The sequence below is a fragment of the Callorhinus ursinus genome, unplaced genomic scaffold, assembly GCF_003265705.2.
Source record: "Callorhinus ursinus isolate GAN/ISIS: 27379988/994484 unplaced genomic scaffold, GSC_fseal_2.0 scaffold32, whole genome shotgun sequence".
Taxonomy (NCBI): domain Eukaryota; kingdom Metazoa; phylum Chordata; class Mammalia; order Carnivora; family Otariidae; genus Callorhinus; species Callorhinus ursinus.
In genome coordinates, this window is record NW_027397094.1 from 13,663,033 (window position 1) to 13,688,568 (window position 25,536).

A 25,536-nucleotide genomic window follows, 5' to 3' on the forward strand; every position below is an offset into this window, starting at 1 on the left:
CCCAGAGTCACTGCTCAGGGGAGAGCTCTCTGGTAACCAGGGATACGTTTTGGACATGAATGAGTTTGGGCTACTCACCAGGCATGTGTCCGATGGCACCCGGTGTCACACAACGCCCCCTCTCTCCTCAGGCATACTGCTGCCCCACATACTGTGGGCATAAACACAGTCCTATAAGACCCTGGGTTAACTGTAGTTTCCCCCTAGCCTCTGATATTCCCCACATTACTAGCATTCAGTAGATTCCTAAGAAATTGAAGAGATTAGGTGGCCAGCGCTCTTCTATTTCTAACGAGGAGTAAATATTGGGGATTCCCGGAATGTCCTTCTGGAGGTTTTCAAGTTCCTCTGATTTTTTTCCTTGTGGTGAAGAACCTCTTCTTAAGGATGCCTTTCTGTGGAGATACAAAGACAAGTCAAAGGCTAAGAAGGTACACTTAGCTTCTTATGTCCTCCTGTCACTCTCAAAGAGAAAATGCCTGGGAGTTCCCTCCAGCCATCCTCAGAGAGATTCCCCAGCTTCGGGGTTCCTCTCTGGGGCCACTCTCCCCAGGCTGCTGCTATTACTGTTACCGAGGCTCCTAACACAACTGCATTCTTGTAGTAGTGCATTGTTGCTGGCTTGCAGCTTTACGGGCATTCCCAAATTTCCCCAGGAAACATGTTCTTTTTTCAATAAGAAAAAGAAAAATTTGCCATTTTTGTTCTGAGCTAAAATTCACAACTCATTACATTGTAACTACACGAAATCGCATTTCCTATGATGTCAGGAACTCATTTTTTGATAATTTAGAGAAGATGGACCTCGGCTGATGTTTATCAGTATTTTAACTCAAGAAAAGGGTTTTTTTTGGGGGGCGCCTGGCTCGTTCAGTCTGTGCAGGATGCGACTCTTGATCTCAGGGTCATATGTTTGAGACTTACATTGGGTACAGAGATTACTTTAAAAAATGGGAGGGGGAAGGGTTTTCTCGAGAATTTGATAATGCTGAATACACGAAAAAACAGGTAAGGGAAAATATCATTGTTCAAAATTTCTTTAAAAATATGTTTTAAGCACTGTGAAGAACATCCACTTTATAGATCATTGACGCATTTCTTATAAGTCATTCCCATTCATTCTTTAAGGCAGTTTGACCGAGGAGTCCTGCTGCGCCGTCACAAGCCCAGCTGCATGGGAAGGATCTGTGAGAGTGTGAGTTGGAAGGATCCTTTTGGAAATGGGCAGCAATCACCCATCTCCACACTGGGAGGAGCCTGGGGCTGCAGCAGGGAGCCTGGGGACAGCTGGTCGGCGCGGTCCTCCAGGGTCTGGCATGCCTTGTTCCAGAACCAAAGTCCTGGGAGATTGCAGCCTGCCGGCCAAGAGCAGTTCATCCCGACTGCCCTCCCCTGGACTGTGGTGGGTCCGAGATGGAGCATCTGTTCCCTTCAGATTCGGGAACGATGGAACATGCTGTTTCAAACAGCGATCACATGCTGGGCAGCCAAAAACAAGCTAACGACCCAGGAAATGTCCTCTCTGCTTGTAAGATTTTGGCAAAGGAATTTTAACTCATTTTGTGTGCGGCAACCATTTATCTATCATCTATCTATATCTATCTATCCATCCATCCATCCACCTATCCATCCATCATCCATCATCTATTTTTGATCATTTATTTTTAAAACCACTTTATTGAGATATAATCCACACGCCATGAAATTCCCCATTTAAAGTGTACAATTCATTGAATTTTGAAATATTTGCAGAGCTGCGCAACCACCACCACGTTCCAATTTTAGAACAAATAATTTATTTTCAAAATTGAATATGCAGAACTCCCTATTATGCATCCTTGGCTAGATTTGGCAACACACCTGCTCTCCAGGGTGCGAGGTCTCTGGCAACACTTTCTTCTCTCCTGATTTCCTTTATCCTGAGCATCTGCATAGCAGATGTGAGCAGGTATGAGCTCCTAGAAACGGCTCTGACTGGTTGTAGCAAAAGGCAGCTGGTCACTTCGTGCCCTCTGGCTCCACATGACCATATTCTGACAGAGAAGGTAGGACTGGAGGCTCTGAGAGTCTCTGGCACCTCGATCAGCAGCAGAGGCCCCTTATCCTCTTTGTACCTTCTGTCTTCCCTCTTAAACTCCTCAAAAGGAGTGAAAATAGATGAATCCTTTCACTGCTATCCAGGCTAGCCTCTAGAAGGCAGACGATTCCCCAGGCAGAGCGGGGATGGAGGCTATTTCCCAGTCACCCCACGGTTCCACTGGGAGGGACTCTTTTCTGGGATTTTCTCTTCATAGATCCCTTCCTGGTTGGCCACAGCTCATCTCAGTTCTTGAAACCTGCTTGGGGTGGGGATGGGAGGTTGTGGTTTGTATCCTTTCTGGAAAGAAACCTCTCAAATCTCCCCTACTTTACTCCAGAGAGGAGCATTAACCATTCCTGAGAGTTTTAACCTTTTTATTCCACATACCTTACCCTTCAAAGTTGTTTTATTATTATTATTATTATGATGAAAAAATATACATAAAATTTACCACGTAAGCATTTGTAAGTGTACAGTTCAGGGGCATTAAGTACACTCACATGGCTGGGCAACCATCGCCACCATCCATCTTCCAGAACATCTTTATTATACAAAATTGAAACTCTGTCCCCACTGAACGAGAACTCTTCATTTCCAGCCCCCAGTAACCACCATTCTACTTTCTGTCTCTATGAATTTGACGATTCTGGGTACCTCATATAAGGGGAATCCTATATTTGTCCTTCTGTGACTTATTTCATTCAGCATTATGTCTTCGAGATTCATCCATGTGGTAGCATGGGTCAGAATTCCCCCCCTTTTTTTTTTTTTTTAAGGCTGTGTGTACATTTTGTTGTGTACATTTTGTTTAACTAATTCAGCCACTGATGGACGCCTGGGTGGCTTCCACCTCTTGACTGCCGTGAATAGGCCTGCTCTGATCAGTGCACAAAAATCCCGTTGAGCCAGCCCCTGCTTCCAATGCTTTTGAGTCTTCATAGTCTTTTATGCCAAACGGGAGAACGAGGCGAATCTACTCTAGGGCTGGGTTTCCCAACGTTTTCATGTTATGGCTTCATAGGAAATGTTTGTTTGGCCCTCCGAGGAAACTGGAGGGGTCTGGAGCCCAGACAGAATCATGGCAGTGACTCACCCCGGCTCCGCTAAGGGGGCTGAGGGGATCCCCCTCATAGCACACACTGGACACACCAGGCAGGGAGCTCTCTGCTTTGGACGGCTCAGCTCCCGGCGTCTGACCCCATGCAGCAAGCCAACACCCCATGGTGGGTAATCGCTCTAGGTGTGGCGGGAAGGAGGAGGTGTCCTCGCCATCTCCTCTCTGCTCACGCCCCATCCCCCCCAGAGCACCTGCCGTTCGCAGCTGCAGAATGAGAGACATTGGACCTCACAGCCCCTGGCTGAAGCTGCCTGGAACCGAAATTGTGTGTGCTACTGAAGCCGGGACACCGAACTCTCTCCAGAGCTAGAACTAGGTTAGGACACGCAGGCGGAAGGGAGGCTTGGGAGGGGAGCTGGAAGACCACGTCCACATGGGGACTGCGGCGGCCGCCTGGAGGCAGCTAGGAGGGGCCCATGCAAGCTGCTCCGAGGAGCCAGTCAGTGCAGAAAAACGAGAGAGAGCAGCGACACCCAGAGCTGAGTGGGGGGCAGGCACCTGGAGGGAAAGGAGAAGGGGACAAAGGAGAGAAGGGGAGGGAGACTCTGCCTCAAGACATTTTTACGAGGCCCCGCTGTTTTGCATTTTGCTTTGGTGACGGTCAACTCTGCTGTTACAACAAGAATTTTCTGCCGCTGAGGTGGCTGGGTGGGTTTCCCATGCCTCGATAGTGCAGGAGGGTGGCACCTGCTAGGAGCAAAGGGTAAGGTGAGGAAGGAAGGGGCACAGTGGGGAAGCAACAAAGTAGCCACCAACACAGCACGGGATGCTTCTTTTTTAAATAGTTTATTAATCTGTTTGGCCAAACAGGTAATGGAAACAGAATAATAATTTGCTAAAAAGTTCAGGTCATGAATGCCCCTTTCCCCTATGACACGAAAGACTCCATGGTCACAGAATGCACCATTGGGTTATGACAACATTTCAAAATATGGTTTCCATTTCGTATGTAACAATGTAAACTTCAAAAATAGTAAACTCTAACCCCCGTGTCCCTCTTGACAGATCTATCACAGATAGAATTTTCTGGCAGACCTAAATTGTGTAAGTAAACAGCCTGGTGCTTTAAAAGTTTCATAAAAAGGTTTACAGATTCGGTAGAGAATTTTTCCATCTTGATCATGGAGTAAAAGGAACCAGAAATTCACCTCCCGCCTGGTCTACCGTATATGTGCATTGCGCACCGCCACCCATGTTCTCTTACACTGGTCATCAGCTTGTCATTTTTGTACACGTACACACACATAGATAGTTTTGTTTCTAAAGATTTGTACATCTAAATTATAAGACGGCGCCAGTGACTTACAATGTCACCTCGCTTCACGTAGGTAAGGACAGAAATTCTGTAGAAGGCACTGTAATTTCTCTTGCACGATCTTACACACTCTCGTGAGAGCAGGCCGGCTGGGGCTCGGACTCCCTTTCTGTAACCTGCCTCCGGCCTGGTGGCCTCCACCTGCCCCCTTCCCCCAGGTTAGCCGCAGTCGGTGGGTTCCGAAGTCCATTTTTTGCTTTTCTGCTTCCCCTCTTCACATCCCTCCCTCCCTCCCTCCATCCACCCAAAGTAACTTACAGTTATCGTTTGGTTCATTGAAATCCCTTAAAATTAAGAGGACAGCTCTGGTATAAAACGAAATATGACCTACCATAGCTGAGAAATAATCACAGTGTGCAATGTAATTTGCAGTTGCTAAGATTCAAAACACCTGCCCTGCCTCTTGTCATCCCGAACAATCTATGCAAGGATCATTTTAACCGGCTTTACATTCATTTCAAAAGGGCCCAGAGGCTCTTCTTTTCTCGTTCATTTGGAATTGGTACCCTTAAGTGAAAGGTCTGATGTGGAAAAAGTGCAAGCAAATTGGACATGCCAATAAATACCGTATAACTTACCGCAGATTACCGGAACTGTACAGGTATGTACACACCTTACCAAACTGAGGGTCCCCTGTTAGGAACAGACCTCCAAGTCCCTAACCCGAGCGTGAGCGTTCGCAGCGGAGTTCTGGGGGGCCGAGGTCAGCGCGCGAAGGAGGGGCGGGCTCTTCTGTTCTTGCTCTGAGGTCCTGAGCCCAGGTCTGCGCCGCCCTCCGCTGTCTCCTCCTTCTTCCTCACTTTGAGGCGGGTGAGCAGCTTGATCAGCCAGACGTCCCACTCCTCGGGCAAGAGCAGCAGGAGGAAGCCCAGGCCGATGATGATGATGGCGATGACCCGGACCCCGTTGAAGACTATCTTACTGGTGTAGTGATCAACCACTGCGCAAGACAGAGAGAAGCCGGGTTACTCAGACCGGGAACCAGGCCCCGGGCGCAGGGTGGGGCCCGGGGCGTCCCCTTGTGCGGGCGGCGCGGAGCAGGGGTCTTCCTTGACCGCAGAATCCTCCTCGGTGTGGCTTTGTTCCTAGCGGGCAGGGGCTGCCTCTTAATTTTGTAACACCTCTCTGGTGTGAAGCCTGGCGTTTTATTTCACTTCTCCAAACTGACCTGACAACTTAGTTCAGACAGTGATTTGAGCGAGAGACAAAACGAATGGGGAGTTGGAGATACACACACACACACACACACACACACACACACACACACACACACACACACATCACCCCAAAGTTTAATTTTGGCCACCCCTGGGTGGCAGGACACTGAAAATGTTATTGCTTTCTTTATATTTTTGGTACTTTTCATGTCTTCTATGACATGAAAAAAAATGACATTTTATAATTTAAAAGCATTATTTCCTAATATATGCATACATATGGTTTGAAGACCAAACTCAAACTGGTTTTGGAAGATAAGAAATATAAATTCTTGTTCTGCCCCAGGGCATCATTAGCAGGAGGCTCTAAAGCCACCTACTAATGTTTTTTAAAGGTCTACAGGGCACATGGCTCATACCTGACTCACATCAGGTGAGGGAACAAAATGAGAAGTAGGATCCATGTCCATAAATAAAAACCCACATCACCATCCTCTTCAGAGCTAAATAGTCAAAAACGCTGGGGATATTAAGGTTTGTCTTTTTCCTTTTTTTTTTTTTGTTTTATTTCCCTGTTTTCTTAATTCAGCCAGACAAAGCAGATGTGGAGCCCGCCCTCTGCCCAAGAGGCACCCACTACATTTCTTTTGTATCATTTGGTGAAAGAGGGTTTGCCGCGTTAGCCTTTGAAAACCGCCTCACTGGCCGGCTGTCCACCAGCTCGCCCCGCGTGGGCCCCCTCCGGCTGCCCAGGAGACGGCCTGGCTCCATCATTCTCCCCTCCCGGTCGTCTGTCTCCTCTGCCTCCCTCCTCCCCTCCTCCCTGACTCTCACCCTGTCTACAGGGTGGGCAAAGAAAGAGGAAGGGATGAACGTTAAACCTGAAAAAAAATTTTTGTTGGTAGCCCTTTTGTGGAATTAAAGTGCCTCTTTTAAATAAGTCAGGCCGAGAAAGATAAAGATCATCTAATTTCACTCATATGTGGAATTTGAGAAACAAAACAGATGAACGTAGAGGAAGGGAAGGAAAAATAAAATAAGATAAAAACAGAGAGGGAGACAAACCATAAGAGACTCTCAACTCTAGGGAACAAACTGAGGGCTGCTGGAGGGGAGGTTGGTGGGGGAAACGGGGTAACTGGGTGATGGGCGTTAAGGAGGGCACGTGATGTGATGAGCACTGGGTGTTATATGCGACTGGGGAATCACTAAATTCTACCCCTGAAACTAATAATACACTATATGTTACCTAACTTGAATTCAAGTAAAGCTAAAAAAGAATAAGAAATAAGAAATAAAAAAAGAATATCCTTAGAGATATAAAAAGACCAAGTGCCTCTTTTATCTCACTGTAATCCAGAAATACTTGAATTTTTAATAATGACAGAACATTCGGTACATTCAGCACATGGGGATAGTCAATTAGCAGGGCACATGAGCAGTGATAAACATCAGGGCGTGTGGGCAAGCCACCCAAGCACTCTGGTCTGATACATCCGGTAATGGCGGGCCCCTCTGCTTCTCTCCTCCAGTTGAGAATTGAATGTGATTCCTTCCTTTGACACACGATTAAACCTCTTATGTTGCAGGTGAATAATAAGAAGGGAATCTGGTTAATCTCTCAAGCACCTGGCTGTATGAGACGGGCAAAGTGAGCCTCCACCTAGGAGCTACCTGCCAGATGCCTTCTCGCAATAGGATCGCTGCAGCTATGAAGACGCAGTGAGGTGGAGGGGGTAACTTGATAAGTTATTTTTCCGAAGGCGGCAGCATCTGGAGACTGACAGGTTGGACCACTTCTTACCAGCTCTCCAGGAGCTCTGGAACTTTCAGCATCTTGAAGTGTTGAGGGGAGACAAGCTAAGGCCCAGACTGCTGATGAGCCGGGACCACCACCCTCGAGGTGGGGAGGGCTGGTGCTGGCCCGAGCACAGTGCCTGGATGCCCTGGCCAGGCGTTTTTCCACACACTGCCCCGAGGTATCCTGAGAAGCGTCTGGGGCCGAGGTGAGTCATGTGCAGAACATGTGGGAGAGGAGGCGTGAAGAACCAAATCCCAGGAAAAGGCTTAGGAAATTGAGAGCTGTTTTGCCTAGTGATGCCACATTGAACAGGATAATGGCAATTCCCTGGGGGTGAATCCTCTAATGGCCTTGTGGGTAAGAGGCTTCTGGACTTGGCTTTGGGGGAGGGGGCTGTGCCAGGGCCAAGGGGGTGAGTGTGATGGAGAGAACTGATTTACAAACCCTTCTCTGGCTAAGAACAGGTTAGATGGGGCTGTCGGGTGTGAGGAGGGGGCGCCAGGAAGAAAATCCAAAATGGACCCCAGAATGAGCCAGGAAGAGGAAGGAGGTGAGGTGCTGTCAACAACAAGTTTTTGACAGAGCTGCCAAGAGAGCGCACTGGGGACTCCCCAAGCAGAAAGCAAAGCAAGGTCCCGAGTAACTGGCCAAAGGGCTCTCGCTCCTTCTGGGAGGTGGAGAATAAATAATGTTTGTGCTTCCCCAGTTTGCAAACACTACCCCACACCTGTCACACCCTGAGCACACTTTCTCCCCCAGAAAGTCACTTACAAAACTGAATGTTTCTCCTGCTACGTAATCTTCCACACTTATTACCAAGATTAACGAGACTCATCTCTGGTTCCCACGGCAGTTAGAACTGAGACGGCTTGAGATTGTCGTATCTTGGTGTGTTAGTGAAAATCGATGCATTCTGGAGAAACCGCGTGTATATAACACACGCCGACATTCTACCGAAGTGCTTTCTTTCTACCCAGAAGGGCAAACATGCTTTCCATAGCAGACACAGCAAGACCGCATGTGAGTGTGTGTGAGTGTGTGTGTGTGTGTGTGTGTGAGTGTGTGTTTACAAGCAGAGAGAGGAAGCCGTCTAGGCTTACCTGCATTCACAGGTACACTGAGGACGATTCCAACAGACATCAGAGTGGGATACGTAACGGCTATTCCAAAATTTAATACAATATTGAATGCTGAAACAAAGAACAGAAGAAGGGTGTGACTGGTTGCTGGCCCTGGCCTTGGCATCCTCCCTGGTCTGTCCCACCCCAGCTTCTCCGGTGAGGCTGGAGTCACGGGAGTTACTACTCAGCGAGCCTGGGTAGCGATTAGGGACACATCTCCTGATGAATCGGCTTTCCTCCCTTCCCCGAGCTTTGAAGAAGAGCAAAGAAATCCGGGAACGGTCGTCAGTGAGAAGGCCCTGGGAAAAACGACTGGGACCATCCGACTCATCCTACTAACTTTGCTTTTCTCCGTCGCTGACAGTGATTCTGGGATGAGGGCGGCCAGGGGCTTTGGGTTATGCCTTTTGAGATGGAAACTGGGTGAGGCCCGTCCTTGGCTACTTTCCTGCCTAGGACCAGCCTTCTCCCAAGTAATGGTGGTGATGATACTCATCGTAACGATAACTGAGACAACGTGTTGGACACTGACTCACATCAGACAATGTTCTAAGAACTCTGCGTGCATTAACTGACCAGCTCCCTCCCGGGCCTGTAAGGAATGTTCTGTTATCAGGAGGTCACACACAGCACTATTCGGAGCAGCAGTGACTGTGACTCCTACGGCCATGCTGGTGGTTCTGGAATTAGAATCCAGAGTCGTCATTACAAAGGCTTCACGTGGAGAGACACCAGGGTCTTGAAAAGCACTGGGAACTTAGGGATAACCATAGAAGGCTTCTCTTCTTTCGGGCATGGGTTTCTAGATGCCCCTGGAGCTGCCCGGGTCCTGCTCATCAGTCGTCGCTTCTGACAGGGGGGCTCTGACAGGGGGGATCGCCACTTACTCAATAAGAGGACTGAAAATCCACAAAGGTTTCCCCATGGAATGTCATCGAAAGAGCTCCAGTATTCCACTTTGGTAAAGTAGAGGATGACAGGAATACAGGTGATGAAGAAGATGTTAAACACACCCAAAATGGACAGAAATAAGGCGGCTTCTCCGAACTTAGCACTGCCCAGGAGGAGCTTGAACAGAACCTGCCAGAGAAAGCAGAGGAGGGTGGGTGAAGGCTGGCCTCAGCCGCCATCTTGTCTCAGGGGCAGTGGGCGCACCTGATGGAGGCTGCGCCGGAGGGCAGGACGGCAGCCAGGTGACGGGCAAATCCAGGTGACAGGCTAATCCGACCTCACCAGGCCTTCAGGGAAAGGGGGCCGGGGTCTGCCCTAGGCGCGCTCGTACGAATACCCAAATCTCAGCAGCGCCACAATGGAGGGTTAAGGATCTCAGGCCTCCTGGAGGGCATCTCCGGGAGTCATGGCTTTTTCACGCTAGGCTTGAGCTGTCTGTGCTGTACTCATGACACCGTGTCCCAGCTTCAGAGCGTCCAATGATGGGGGAAGCCACCGGAAGTGGAAATAGCTGCCACGGGGACACATCCCTCTTGGGGACCTCTGCCTTTCTACAACACAGCCTGCCCCCAGAACAAAGAGCTTTGGCTGCCAAGGCATTTTCTATAAATCGAAGGCAGAGGGATTATAACACTCAGGGCTCATCTCTGCTCCATCCCACCCGCCCTCGTCCAGAAACAGCGTGGGATTTAGTGGTATGTACCCCACCTGGATTTCTTGCACCTGTCCCTGTTTGTACGTATTTGAGGGGTGTGAGACCCAGAAGGAGAGGGATAGACGTGCCCGGAGTGGCCGGGAAGCCGGGATGACAGAGGCAGCCGCCCCCATGTTCCAGTGAACTGTCCACAACCAGTGAACGGATTCGAGTCCAACTTGAGTCTCTGCATTGTTGGGCCTCCTACTTTGCCTGCCCCCTCCTTTTTCAGTCACTTCACAAATCTTTCAGGTATTTCTGGGCATTTGTGCAGGAGGTATAAGAAGAGAAATAAATTGCTTTCAGCCTTCCACCCACTGGCCCCTCTGGATAAAGATCAGGCGGTGGAGGAGCTAGGAAACGGGAGTCGAAATCGGAAATCTGTGTTCACTGTGGATTGCATTTCCATACGCGCTCTGCTTCCCATTAGCACGCAGCTAACTGAGTGCAGCAGAGTGTGGCCTGGTCCCATTTTCTGCATCTGAATAGTGGCTTTGAAGTCTCAGAGTGGTGCGGGGCTATCACTTCCTCCTGGGGAGATGCGTCCCAGAGCAGGTAGATGGTGTGTGTGCCTCTCTCTGTGGGCAGTGAGTGTGGGGAGCTGATGAAGGACGGGAAGGTACAGTCATTTCTCATCCCAAAACCACAAAATGTGTTACACACAGAGCTGGAAAAAAAAAAAAAGTGCCTTTTCTTCTAACTCTCTACCGTATTTAATTTTCCTCTGTCCTACTGCCTGGATCCAGGAAGGGCCATAAGTCTCAAAGGTAAAACCTCATTCCTCACTGAATCCTCCAGGTGAGGTTCCCAACTTGGAGGACAGAGAAAATTTGCAGTCTTCACTATGGAGGTAAAAGAAGGAGACAGGAAACAAGGGAAGGAGGAAGGAGACCAGCCAGGAGACATGAGGGGGTGGGGGAGCAAAGGGTGGGGGGCACACATGGCTTCATCCAGCCCTGCAGCTGGGACATGTTTTCTAGGGCTTCCCCACATTTTGTCAAAAATATGTTATAATCCCCGTATCACAGGAGTTGGGGTTTTTATTTATTGCTACAGGCAATGCTTAAAATGCATATGGATTCACGCTGAGTACCAGTAGCTGCAAAAAACCATGCAATGAAAGATCTCAATGACGAGGCTGCACCAGATATTTAAATCTTCATGTCAAACCTGGTGGGAAGTCATCTCCCCAAATGCCGAAGCCAGCCCCCAGGCCCCCGGTCCTTCTCCAGTCCTTGCCAACCAATGAAGTCTTCTGACTGAGGCTGGGCCCATCCACTGTTCCACCTATTTTATGCCCAATGCTGCAAAGAGATGGCCCTGGATGGAAAGGTCTAGAGAGCCAAAGCCAAGAGCGGGTGCATGCCTCCCTCATCCCTGCAAGTCTGTCTGCACACTGAAAACAGCTGCTCGTCTTAAAGCACAGGTACCATCAAAGATGCCCCAAAGGTAACGGGCCGGCCACACTGAGGCCTGCTCTTCTCTCAGAGAGCTTGCTTCCCCCGTGCTTACCTTGTAGAGGGCAGACATGGAAGCAGAGCCCACCACCAGCGCTATGCCGATGACAGAGTGGCTGTGGAAGCCATCGGCGTAGGTCATCATCACGATCCCAGCAATGGCGAGAATGGCGGCCACAATCTGCACAGAAGGGAGAAACCAGTGGTGAGGGTGGTGGTGGGGAGTCTGACGGGCCACCGAAGGGCCAGCGAGGCAGAAATGCTCATGAGCGTTTTCATGCGAGGGGAGAGTGGTGTCTCCTTCCCAGTTCTCTGGAGAACCAACGAAATTCCTGTTCTTGCTTAGGAAAGCTTAGCGTGATCGAACCCCCGGAAGAGCTGGCGGCAAGGAGACATGCCGTGGCTCAGCACCGTGTGGTGGCCTATCCCTGTGGTGCTTGGAGACCGCACAGGAGGCGGTCATAATGCCAACAGCAGGGGATCTGGCCCTGACGAGGTCTGGTAGACCGCCCCTGGAAATGACCCCAGTTCCCACCCAAACTTCTGAAAGCACCTCATGTCATCTTGCTCTTAGGTACGTGGTATCTCAACAGAGAGGGCACAGATGTTGGCCAGTGGTAGGGTCTTCTGAAAGAGTGAGTGTCATGTGCCAAAGGGCCCCAGGGTCCTACCCCTGGGGGCGCCGTGCCTTTCCTTAGCTGTGGCGGGGCCTTCCCCCCACGGCCCCCCTCAATCCTGGGAGTGTTCGGACCCAGACTTCTTGCGTTGAATGGACGCCCCAGGGAGATGTACACATTTCTGCTGCCGTACAAAGTAAAACTGTCCGATTACACAGGGCACTAACTACCTGGGATAACATTTCACGAAGGAGAAATGCATCAGCGCAGAGGGTAAGGTGGTTCTAGCCTGAGGTGGTTGGTCATGGAGCTACCTACGTGTCGCTGGTGCAAAGGGGGCCAGGGGTGCTGTAGGCAGAACACGTTTCCTCTCCTGGATTCACTGAGAGCTTTATCCCTCTTAATGGGTCATTCAAAACTGACCTAGGCTACCAATAACAATCTCAAGTAGCCACCGTTGACTGACTAAGTGGTCACAGGGTAAGTGTCTTCTATGTATTTTCTCATTCGATCCTCAAAATAGGCAGATACTATCATCCATTTCATTTTGTAAACATGAAAACTTTGGCTCAGAGAGGTCGTGTAACTTGCCCAAAGTTACAGAGCTGGTGTGTGGCGGTGCGGGGATGCAAAATTTCAGGTCCTTCTGATCGCAAAGTCAGTGTTGATCTATATAACCAGGAAAAGTAGGGTTCACAGAATATACCACTGCCAACTATACGCTGAGATTTGAATTGAGGTTTCCTTTGTGGCTTAAGCATGACATTTTCAGGTTAGTGAAAGGTAACGTGGTTGAGCCTCACGCAGTGTGAGTTACATACTTCTAGAATATTCCTCGTGCAATATTTTCCTATAATGCTAAGTCCGCCCATGTAACAACACAGAGGCTCTGGAGAGAGCAGGTGATGGTCATGTATTAGAGGCGTGCCAGGCAACTGATTGTCTACTTGCCCTTTCTGGCTTAGTAGCTCACTGTTAGGCCTCATTCTGCATCACACGCTGAATATGTTTCATATGCAAATGATACCCGTATTGTGTACAACTGTTCACGAAGAGAAAGAAACAGAGATAGTAAGACAATAAGTGACGTTTTCTTCCCTCCAGGAGAAGAAAGGGGCAAGTGACAAGGCAGGCAGAGTTCTGGGCCAGGGGACACACATAATGCAAAGATGCTGTTTGGAACAGGTTGACCTCGCTAGGCCACAGGGAGAGAAATAACTAGAACAAAGGGGGGAAGGAAGAAGAGAGCTGAATTTCTGATGATTTGGTGCATCCCCAAAGGTGCTTGAGTCTTTCCAAACTTTGGGCTGAAGTTTCAAGGAAATGAAGGAGCCCAAGGGTTGATTTTCTCCCCAAGACATAGAAGGCTGGTCTCCAACCTCTTTCTCTGTCTTCTCTACTGATTCAATAATAAAGGGCTGCAAGCTCCCCGTCCCCGCCCCAGGGCTGTGCTGTGCAGAAGAGCTGAGGGAAGGGGTTGGTGGGGAAGAGGTAGAGCCCTCCAGGCCACACTTGAGGAGCCCAGGAGCCCGGAGGTCATTGTGAGAGGTGGCACCAGGGGACTATGGTCCCCCAGCTCCCACCTCCAGCTCTCCTCTTGGGAGTCCCCACCACAGGTCACAGGATCAGCCTGCTCCATATCGTGGGGCATCCAGTCTCCTAGCACTAGCAGCCCTGCTGGGATTCCCCCCCCCCCCGGGGCCCTTAGCCTGGGGCCCGCCCAAAGTGCTGGAGCGAGGCTCACTCTTAATGGCCCTGACGGCAGAGCAGAGCTGAAACACCCTACGGGTTTGGGGGGCAGAGCCTGGAAGTCCTTCCTCAAGCCTGACATGCCTTTCAAGATCCCAGTTCTATCCTTAAAAATGACATGTATACTTTACACTCATATCATAACATATTGGGTGTTCTTGGTTTGCACTTGGGAATGTTTGCTGCCTATTTCCTGCACTACGATGTACTTTCCGGGAAGGCCAGTGGTACCTGTCCTGTGGTTTCACATGCCACCCCCCGCCATCTTCTAGGTCAGGGTGTCCCTGGGGCAGAATGCTGAGTTTGAGGAGAAAATAAAGGAAAGGAGACAACTGAACTTCTCCCCGTCTCTCGTTTCTCCCACCTTCCACCACCCCTTCCACGTATCCCACTGACCTGTCCGAAAACAGGGACTCGGGACTTCAGACTGATGGGTAACAGTGGCCCTAGCACCGAGAAGGGCGGGGGGTGGTGGTGGGGAAGTTAGCTAGAGGGGGAGGAAATGTAGGCGCAGGAGACGTGGTGACCACGGTCAGCGTGTTGCCAATTACCCTCTTACGGGTGGCCTCACCTCGCATGGTGACCCCACTGTAGCCTGCCCGGCCCCAGGGGCTCCATCCTGCATCCCTTATGGCCCCACTGCTCCCTCTCTGATGTCAGGCTGAGAGGAAGGAGCCAAACCCCTTAAGGATCAAGGAGGAACGAGAGAGGTGGGCGCAGCATGGGGTCTGACCACCTCTCAGACAAGCTCCCCACTCTGCTCAAACTGGGATGGACTGCGTGCCCTCTGCCAGACTGAGCCCCGTGGGGTGCACGTGGACGTGTACAATCTGGGGCAATTCTGAGCAACAGAAAGGACAAATTGTAAACAGGCTTCCCCTCCCAGCTCCTGGCTGCTCTTATCCATCAGACTATTAGAGTTTGGTGGGATCGTCTAGTGGACCCTTCTGATTTCAGGGTGTGGGAAGGGGCTAGCTGTGAGCCTTCTGGTGCTTCCCCGGGCTCTGTGTGTTCTGGGTCCTCCCCTGTGCTGTGCTCAGGTGGCAGGGGTCAGCCTCCCCAACACAAGGCAGTCGGGATCAGATGCTGGAGCTACCGTTCAGGGACAGCCTCTCGTGAGACTCTGAGAGCGCCGTCATGACTGAAAACATTGGCTAGAACCCGAGATGGGGCCTGGACTTGGAAAAGGCACAGGATCCCCAGGAATGTGCTGCTGGGGTTCAAGGGCCCACATGAATGATCTCTCAGCGTGCTTTCTTGTTTCTGCGTCAGTCCCTCCTGGTTGGAGGGTCTTGACTCTTGTGGGCAGTTATGATTAGCTGCTCAGCAAGCAGAAGATCCCGTCTTCCGTGTCCCCTGAGCTGTGGGTGGGGGTGGGGGAATGGTCTCACCCCGCCGCCCTTTCTCTCTCCAGCTGCGGGCTTCGGCTATAGTAGAGGCTGTACTTCATGCCCCCAGAGTTCTCCTTGCTCTCATTCTAGTGCTGCTTTTGCTAAACAAAACTGCCTCCTTCGACGTTCGTCAGCTTCTGACACAGTCACCAAAAGTACTGGGCTGATCCAACAAAGCCCTCCAACTGAGAAGGAACAGCAGAAGTAACAACAGCGAGAAAGAACAGTTACCGGATTTCATGTGCCGGGCATACACCATCTTATTTTATTCTCACAGCTCTTCTCGCAAACGAGTACTCATCTATCTTAAAATGAGGTAACAGAGGCTCAGAGACGTTCAATAACTTGCTCAAGGCCCAACAGCTTATAAGAGTGGAATCAAGATCCAAACCCTAGCTCCTTGACTCTTGGCGAGAGCACCTCCCTGTTGGGTCAGGAAGCCTGCGTCTGGAGAGCCAGGGAACCCGCAGGAAGCACGGAGTCAAAGGCTGACCCAGTGGCCAACTTGGGCTCATTTCGACAGTCACCTCTGATGCCGGAAGTGGCCAGGATCTCTCTGGCGTGAGATGTTCGCTGCTTGTTGGTCAGTCCACAGGACCTGGACCAGGTGATGTTTTGCAGGAACCACAGCCCTTGTGATTTGAGTCATTGTCTTAATAAACACAGGTGCGCTGTCTGTTCCCACAAACATAATGCTGAGGCTCCTTCATCTTTCTATCTGTGTGACTCTCGGGCTCGTATGCTTGGCCCTCCAGGAAGGTGAGCCGTGTCAGTCCCCTTCAATCTTTGGGAATTCTGTGCCAGCTAACCCGGCAGGCTGAGAGAAACCTAAGAGAACCCTTGCACCACTTAGACATTATCCGGGATCTGAGTTTCCGTCTGTTCTCAAGGGGAAATTTCCCAACACTCTGGCCACGGAGGGGGGGTCTCTCCCAGATTCTGCTAGCTCTCTGAACTCTTAAAGACGAGAAGAGGGGAATCCGCCATGACTTCGAGTGGGGAGCTCGCAGATGGCAGGTCACATGCTTCCTAGAGGAGTGATGATCGTTAAGAGAGACCCACAGCCGCACAGTACGTTACGGGTTACACGATTCCATCACTGGCACCAGCCTCTTAGACCTTCATTTCAGTGCTGGCCTAGTGATGGCTTCAACACAAGACTTTGTTCAGTATACAGCTGTCAGCACAGACCCAACCGGCCAAGTGGCCAGGATGACCAGAACGGATCACAGGTCAGGGACATCAGGGGAGATAGCCCTCTTAGCCATGAATAGCAACAAAGGGAAGATCTGGGTGTGCCATGCTGTTCCCTCTGAGCCTAGGAGGGTGTCAAGTATTTTCTAACTCTTTCTCTTAACCTCAAAAAAAAAAAAAAAAAAAAAAAAAAAAAGAAAAAATCCTACTTAGAGGCAGAATTCACCTGGGTTTCTCTTCCCAGTGAACAGGATCCTCTCTGGAATGTGCTTTGGACATCAGAATCATGCCAAAAAGTTTCATGAATTCCCTTGGGATTTTGCATCCAAACAAAGTCACCACGGGCCCCAGGACATCTGAGTCTTCAGAGTCCAGCCAGGCAGGCTGATGGACAGATTACTGCTGGAAGTACCTGCATTTCTTGTGGAGATGCATGAGACCTTTTATTTGCTGAAAGCTTTTCTGGGTGGTAAGCACTGGGAGTGAGTTTTTATTCCAAAATTAACACTAAGCCTCAAAACAAATTTTCCCCCTACTGCAAGCCAAAAATACTCCTCAGCAGTTGACTCATGTCCCCACTGCTGTTTGAGTAACTAGGTGGGTGTGAGTCCTCCACCAGGGTGATGTCATTGTTCCCAGGACAATGAGCAGAGGACGCAAGTAAGAGAGGGCCCCGGAGTCTGCCCCCTGCCGGGTGCCAGCACAGTTCAAGGGAATGGGACTGCCCATCAAAAGGGCTCTCGGCTGCCTGGCTGGCCCAGAGGGCCTGAAGGTACAGGAAGAAGTTAGTGATGCCCCCCCCCCCCCGCCCCCCAAGAGAACTAGCTGCAAGACCAAATCCAAATCCTCCTTTGTCCTCTTTTGCCGGCAAGGTGGTGATGGGGCAGTAGCAGCTCTTGGCCACTAGAGGGAGACAAGCAGAAGCCACCAGGATTCCGTCAACGGGAACCGTGCCCTCGATCCTTTTATTCGGGGTGAGTCCTTGTATGTGCCACACAGTCATATTTCACACCACTGTTAGACATCTGACTAGCTGAGTTTGACTAGATTTTAATGGGATTTGCTGAGTCTCCGTTCTGACAAGAGGTAATTCGGGGACAGAATCTCACTCTCCCTTCGCCTGGGGTGTGGAGGGAAGGAAGCTGCCCGTCCACCATCTGGATTTAGCACACGTGTCTCTGGCCCACTTCAGTTTTGTACACACGGTCCAGACAGAGGGCGCACTGAGACCGCCCGCCCGTCCATGTGGATGCAGAAGGATCCCCCTGCTTTCAGGTGCATCCTAAGCAAAGAGGGACAGGGTTAGCAGAGAGCTCTGGGCGGCAGGGCGCAGCTGCCCTAGGGAGAGAGGGGGAGAGCACGCAGAGAGGGGAGAACATCGCCATCCCCAGGTTGGGTCCCCGACGGGCACACACGTTAGGGAATGCTTACTGAAATGCTTGAAATGAAAGGTGCTTTAATGAATGCTTGTCAAGTATGGTTTGCAAGCAAGAAAGTTTGCAAGGCACACGGAGACCCAGGCTCCTTTTCTGCTGCAAATCGGCAGGACAGTGGTCAGCAGTTTAGGCTTAGGATGCAGCACATGGAGCCAAGCAAGCCAATGGGCAGGTTTTGGTTGACATGACCGAGTGAGGGAGGAAGACAGATAATAAGGAACTTACCCTCACTCCCATGAACCTGTCCCTGAGAACGATCCATGAGAGCAAGAACACAAAAGCTTTGTTGCAGCAGAACAACACGGAGACATCCGTAGTGTTTACTTTCTTTATTGCATGTAAGTACAGGTAGTTTGTGAGTGTCCAAAGAACACCAAAGGGTGCTGCCTTGGTAAAAAACACCTTCAAAGTCAAGCCATTGTCTCCAAAAAATCGACAGCACTCCCTAAAACAAGGAAAGAGAGGCAGTGTTATTATATTCTTGGGTTGAGACAGACCATTTTTTTCCCCTAGACCCATTTTTAAAGCAAATTAGAAGGGGGGGGGTTACGAGCCGTTTATTCTGACTTTTTAAATGAAAATCTATTAAGTAGCTCTCCGACCTGTTGCTTTAGTCCATTGAAGAAAATGTCCCACGGTGATCTGACATCATAGATTTATTCCTTGGGCTCACACTACATTTGGAACTGATGGTTCTAGACAGAAGGCACTGGCGTGTTGGGATTATCTGATCTGAAGAGAGGGCCCAGGTCCATGGCGACTGACTGAGGAATTCTGTCACTTGCTTGGTAAGAGAAGGAAGTCACTAGACCTCTACCGTGGGGGAAGAATACTTGAAGAGAACTCATTGAGACATATTTTTTAAAAATTTGCCTCCGGCTGGAATTGTCTTTGTGGTCAGGCAGCCAGCATGTTTTGGCTGCGATACCACTAGTGTTAACGAGCTATGCATTTTCTCCCCGTGAGGCCATTTTTAGAATCTGTTATTCCATCGTGTGGAAATTCATGTCTCCACGCCCCCTGAGAAACTAGCACAGGTCCAAGAGTTCAGCCTCTGTGAACAGAGAGTGGGATGAGGAAACAGCTAAAGAAGGAAGGCTTTCAATGTCATTCTTGATTCCAGGGGAAAGGACCATCAGTGTACGAAAACCCATTTCTGAAAACCAAAGCGGAAGAAGGCAGCAGAAGAGGCCAGGGGGTAGAGAGAGTGGAGGAGCCCTGAGAGGGGCTTGGTCTGCAGACCTGGACTGCTGGGGAGCCAAGGTCATTGCTCTGCTGCCCTGACAGCCAGACAAGGAGACAGATGAGCAAGGAGCACGGCTCCTACGGCCGTCAACACCCAGGCTCACACGCGGGGCCCAGCCGATGCCCCTGTAAGTGAGGACGGGAGTCAGTGAGAGGAAAGATAAAGCTGGAACAAGCCAAATACCCCAGCGTTGGGAGAACAGCTGCGGCCTCTGTCACTTAAGATTAAAATGCAGCGGGAAAGGAGGAAAATTAAAAGCAAGAGTCAAATGGGACTTGATGTGAGTTTTAATGTAATTCAATTTGTTCTTATCACCAACCCAAAATGAAATCTGCCCCTGTTCACTACTCGCCTGTGGGAAAGCCCCAGAAGAAACAGGAAGCTCATTACCTTTCACTGAACTGAGTCCTCTGTGGCTTCTAAACCAGCACCAGGGAAAGTGTTCGAATCACTAAACTTACCACGAAACCAATTCAACTGAATTGGTTCCAGTGTGACTTTATAGAGACAAACTCTTATCTGATAGGCTGATATTTCTGTTGCTGTGTGATTTTCATACAGTATTTTCTATGGGGTTTTCTCAAGCTCCTGTTCACAGAACAGTCTTCTTGCCCTCGAGAACAAAGACCAGGGATGGCTTCCTTCGTGTTTGGGATTTTCAGTAGCTATAAAGTGGTGCCAGTCCTTCTAGTGTGATCAACAGGAAATACAAATCTTCTGACCTGCCATTAATGTCACCTTATTTTACATTTTTTTTTTTTTTTAAGTAGGCTCCATGCCCAGCATAGAGCCCAACGCAGGGCCCTGAGATGCAGACCTGAGCTGAGATCAAGAGTGGGATGCCTAGCCCCGGTGTCCCTCATGTCAACCTATTTTAACTCTACTTAGAGGTTATCCTTCTTAAGGGACCACAATGCAAGCAGGATTTCCAAGTTTCCCAGACTATTATAAAACATGATTCATATTGTGGCAGGGGCCATCCAGAGTCATTTGGACAACCTTATGTCCTCTCTGAGAATCTAAGTGTGATTCTTCCAAAGTGTGATGGTTTTAGAAGTGGTGGGAAGAGGGATTCATCCTGGAGATGGAAAAGGCAAGATTTCTGGGCCCAGCAGAGCTCTGTTGGCCCTTTGTAGACTCATGGTGGGGAGTGCAGCTCAGGTGGGGAGACCTTGGTTCTAAGGAGACAAAGATGATTGGCCCCTGAGCCAGTGAGCCTAGTGCTGTTTTCAGACCAAAGGCTGTCCACTAATCCATGTCAGCTGGGTTGCCCACATGTACCCTTGATTGCACGGGGACCCAAGAGAGATGATGAGCACAAATCCAGTTCTTCCAGATACCTCTTTTTGGTATACAAAGAATAAAGTATAGTAGATACTCTCTTGACTGTTTTCCACTTAAATGACAGGACAGTTGAATGCCCTTCCTTCCTTGGCAGGCTAAGTGCCCAAGGCACTTAGGTTACTCTCCAGCATGCCTAACCTCTTTGGTTCCTACCAACTGAGTCATGTGTTGGCCAAGATTTAGATGTTGTTTGTTTCCAATCCTGCTTGTGCCAATTGTTCTTGGTTATTTCAACTGCATAATTTATTAAATATTTCCTAAACCAATGAAATGTGAGAAAAGAAAGTTGTGTTTTTCCTATGAAAAACTAAGTTGAGTGTTTCAGGGAAGAGTCAATAAAAGCAAGTCACTAAAATATTGCTCTTGAATTAGGTATGAATGAAACACTGTGTAAAGATAGGAAAAATTGGAAACATGTGTAAGTTCTACAGTCCTATTATTTGGCAAATACCTATGCTCTTGGTACTCTTTAAAGAACCCTGATTAGGATAGCCTGGTTTGGTGGAGTTAAGATGGCCAATCATTTTTTTTTTTTCAAATCAGTAAGCACTTGTTTATAACTTGTTATATTCACAATTCTAGACAAGTCACTCTGGCTGATGCAGAACAAGTAAACAGTCCCTGCTCTTGAGAAGATTATAGTGTGATCGGGGAGATACAACTGATTTCCTCAACAGAAAGCAATGCAAGTTTAAATATAATCACATATTAGATGGTGTGGAATATAAAAATGCTATAGAATTCATGTTTAGTGGAGAGATTTGAACCGACTGGACAAGGCCTCATACAAGATATGGATTTTGAGCTGAACCTTCAAGGATAGGTAGGATTTATAATTAGGGTTGGGGGAGAGAGAATGTCCTTGGAGAGAGAAGAGAAGAAATTGTATCAATGAAACAGGAATGAATGGCTATAAAAAGGAAATTAAATAAAGGATAGATAAGTTAGAGAAATTAAGTAGAAGAGTTGGAATATAAAGCCAAGATAATTTCTTGAGAGAGAGAGAGAGAGAGAAAAGATAAGATTAGAAGGTCAAGCCAGAAAGTCCAATATTAAACTAAAAGAAACTCCAGAAAGAGAAAACGGGAAAAATGAAGTGGAGAAAATTATAAAAGACATAAATCGAGAAAGTTCTTTAGAAATGTGGGATATGAATCTTCATAACAAAAGGGCCTACCAGGCACCAAGAAGAATGAATGAAGAAAGAACCAAAACAGCGCACATACTTGTGACATGAGGGATCAAAATAACAATAAAAAGCTCCTAAGAGAAATAAAACCCATAGGTCCAGGGGGTAGGAAATCGTAATAGCATCTGACATCTCAACAACCAAAATGGAAGCGAAACCATAATAACCTTAACATTTTTCAAGGGAAAGTTTTTTTTGCAAACCAGAATTCCATAACCAGCCAACCATCAATCAAGTGAGATGGTAGAATAAAGATATTTTCGGTTATGCAGTACTCGAAAACATCGACTCCCATGCCACTAGAGGACGGGCTACGCCAACACCAGGGTGAAAACCAAGGAAGAGGAAGGTAGGGCGGCAGAAGGCATGGCTCTGACACAGCCAAGAGTCAAAGCTAGTAACACGAGGAGGCTCCGTGGCAGACCACACAGGTCTCTGGGAGTGGATTCTCAGGGAAGTCTTGTGATGACACCAGCACAGGGAGTACACCGATAGGTTTTTGAGATGGCAGAACATTTAGGAAAAAAACAGCAACCATTAATGGAAATCAGGTAAACAAGACAAAAGAGGCAAATATTACTGGCAGAAGAAATGACAGATTGTTCAAAAGGAGACAAGGGTCAGTGAGCAATATTTGCTTGCTTATCATAATGAAAACACTGTTAACCAAACGTTGGGATAGCATTATGTTGGAAGGATTGGAATCAGGGCAAGTTGGGCACAGGATGGGACGGAAATCAATAGATGTCTACATTTAAGAAATATGGAGGTAAGACTTTAATTTACATAAATTGGCAGAAATACCACAAGAATTGGGAGTGGCTGAGAGTGAGCAGGTGTGGGCAGGGGTTGCTGTTTTTTAAGGATTCTTTTAGTGCTATTTCGTTTTTCCAAAGTATGTATATGTATTAAATTGCTAGAAATAAAAAACTGTTTAACAACACGTAAGAGAGAGGTCAAGTCGCTGTGGCTAAAGCTGAAACACGAGTGCTCTGAGACAGTTCTGAGGAGCGCAGTTTGAAAACCACAGATATAGAGAAACCCTGCAAGTTACAGATAAAGATGCCAGAGCCCAGACAGGTCAAACAAAGCCCTCAAGTTCAGACGGTGGTGGAGCCAGACCTGTGCTCATTCCCCACTGAACACTCAAAGATCCCGCTCTCTTTTGGATCCTTCCTATCACCATTTAGATAGGTCTAAGCCTCGCCAAAATATACCCCCAAAGTGAAAGCAAGCGTCTTGTCAGCCTCCTGTCCTCCCTCATCCCCTCTTTCAGAGCCAAGGTTTTTCAGAATGGTGGTCTGCACTCACGTCCACCATGACTGCCTCTCTCACTCTTCAGCTTACTAACCCTGTGTCAGCTCCCACCACTCACCCTTGGGCTGCTTACTAATGAGCTCCGCACTGCTAAATCCAAGAGGCACCTGCTTCCTCTTGGAAGCCTTTGACATTGTTGACTGTTCCTCCTTGAAACACCCTTCTTGGCTTCCAATTCAGCACACCCCTCTTGGTGTTCTCCAACCTCTCCACACACTTCCAAGGCTTCCTTCGGTGTTTTCCTAGATTTCTCTTCTACTTCTTCCTCTCTTTATCCTGCAAACAGTCACTGAGCAACTCACCGATTGTTCTGGTCTCAAAGCTCAACTGATGAATCTCTAGTTAAGACACTTCTTTTATTGGATACCATCCTGCATCCTGGACATCCCAGACACCTCAAATTCGGCCTTCCCAAATGGACACGATATCTTCCCCCTCAACCCTCCATCACAACATGGCACCATGACTCATATTTCTACCCAGGCTACATACTTGGGAATCATTCTTAACTTCTTTTCCCTTTTCACATCTAATTCATCACCAACGCCTATAGATTATTGCTCCTAAATATCTCGTTCCCGTGGCCACTACCCCAGCCCATGCCTCTTCCTCTCTCCCTTGGACCACTGCTGCTAAAACCTAATTGAGCTTTTCTCTCCACTGTTGTCTCTTCTCCAATCCAATCCATCACATTCTCCATGCCACAGCCAGAGAGATCCTCCTCTCCACACACTTTCCCTTAGGATAATGGCCAAGCTCCCCACCAGGCTTGCCAGGTCCTTCCTGACTTGGCCTTACCCTTAGCTTTAGGCATCACCACTTCTCCATGCTTACTCTGAATTTCCCTCACCTTGAACTCATTTTAGTTCTGTGAATTCAGTGCTCTTTCTTCAACTCTGCTCTAGGTCTCAATGGATTCTCTATTTCCTTTTCTGGAAACACTCTTACTTTTTCCCTCTTTGGTTGGTTGGTTTCTTTCCATCCATTGGGCACCAGTTCATATGCCCCCTTCAGTGAAGTGCTCCTGATAGGTGCTCCCCCTATGCTCTATACTCCTTATTATATAAACAGTATCCTCTATTATAACTGTACTTTACTATAACTGCTTTTTTAATCATCTGACTTCTTCACTAAACTTAAGCTCCATGTGGTCATTATACTTTTGTTTCACCTTATATCCTCATAGCCTAAGATGTAATATATGTCAATAATTTTTTTTTTTTTTTACACAGAATGAATGTGCTTATTCTTTTATGGAGGACCAGTGGTTTTTAAACAATGATGCATAGACCATTAGTCTTAGACATCCCAGGGATCTTTTAAAAATATGGATTGCTTGGATTCAACCCTAGATATACTTGATCAAATTGTCTAGTAAGGGACCTAGAATCCTATAGAGAATGGTGCAGTTTATAGAAGGGGTACATTCTTGACAACATTCCATAGTTCAAAATTTACAAATCTTGGTAAGTTTTCCCACAGCATACTGTATTTCTGTCTGCCAGCTAATATTAACACTGTCACCTACCATTTCTAGTTCCCTTGGGCTCCCAGAGTTGATATTGTGATTCTTGTTTAACTTTTTAAAATCTTGAGGGAGCCACATTATTTGAAATTTTATGCATAAATGAAACATTAGTCATCCTTATATTTTGTTATTGTGAATTTGCATTAAAATGTGACTGCACTGTATTTTTAAAAATTTCCAAAGGATTCTCATGCGTACTTAAGTTTGGATCCAAAAGTTCATGCTGCCTCTCTGTGTCTCTCTTTGTTTTCTTTCTTTAAAAAAATTTTTTTAAATTGTGGTAAAATCTACATAACACAACATTTCCTAGCACTATTTGTTGAAAAGACTGTCCTTTCCCCATTGAATAATCTTAGCATCCTTGTCAAAAATTGTTTGATCATGTATGTCAGGGTTTATTTCTGGGTTCTCTATTCTATTCCATTGATTCTCTAAATCTGTCTTTAGGCCAGTATCACACTTCGTGTCAGTTCTGATTACTGTAGCTTTACAATAAGTTTTGAAATCAAGAAATGTGAAACCTCTGACTTTGTTCTCCTTTTTCAACACATTTTGGCTATTTGGAGTTCCTTGACATTCGATATGAATTTCAAGATGGATTATTCTATTTCTGAAAAAAAAATGCTGTTGGAATTTTGATAGGGATTGCATTAAATCTGTAGATAACTTTGGGCACTACTGATATCTTATCAATATTAAGTCTTCCAAATGAGATCTTGCCATTTGCAACGACGTGGATGGAACTGGAGGGAGTTATGCTGAGTGAAATAAGTCAATCAGAGAAGGACATGTATCACATGACCTCACTGATATGAGGAATTCTTAATCTCAG

General features: G+C 48.0%; 1 protein-coding gene across 3 annotated transcripts in view; it reads right to left on the bottom strand.

Annotated features, from left to right (window-relative positions):
* Positions 1-307: 307 nt before the first annotated feature.
* SLC35F3 (solute carrier family 35 member F3) overlaps positions 308-25,536 on the bottom strand; it is a 393,111-nt gene continuing 367,882 nt past the window's right edge. For 2 of the 3 annotated variants that reach the window (XM_025850874.2, XM_025850875.2), the window contains 5 exons: positions 18,306-18,525; positions 11,749-11,874; positions 9,479-9,671; positions 8,571-8,660; positions 3,980-5,452 (listed from right to left, as the gene is read on the bottom strand). In XM_025850874.2, coding sequence (XP_025706659.1) covers positions 5,217-5,452; positions 8,571-8,660; positions 9,479-9,671; positions 11,749-11,874; positions 18,306-18,525 — 865 coding nt within the window. In that variant the 3' untranslated portion in view covers positions 3,980-5,216. Of the gene's footprint in view, positions 396-3,979; positions 5,453-8,570; positions 8,661-9,478; positions 9,672-11,748; positions 11,875-18,305; positions 18,526-25,536 lie in introns of those variants that run through there. The other variant, XR_012374250.1, reaches the window with a different exon arrangement.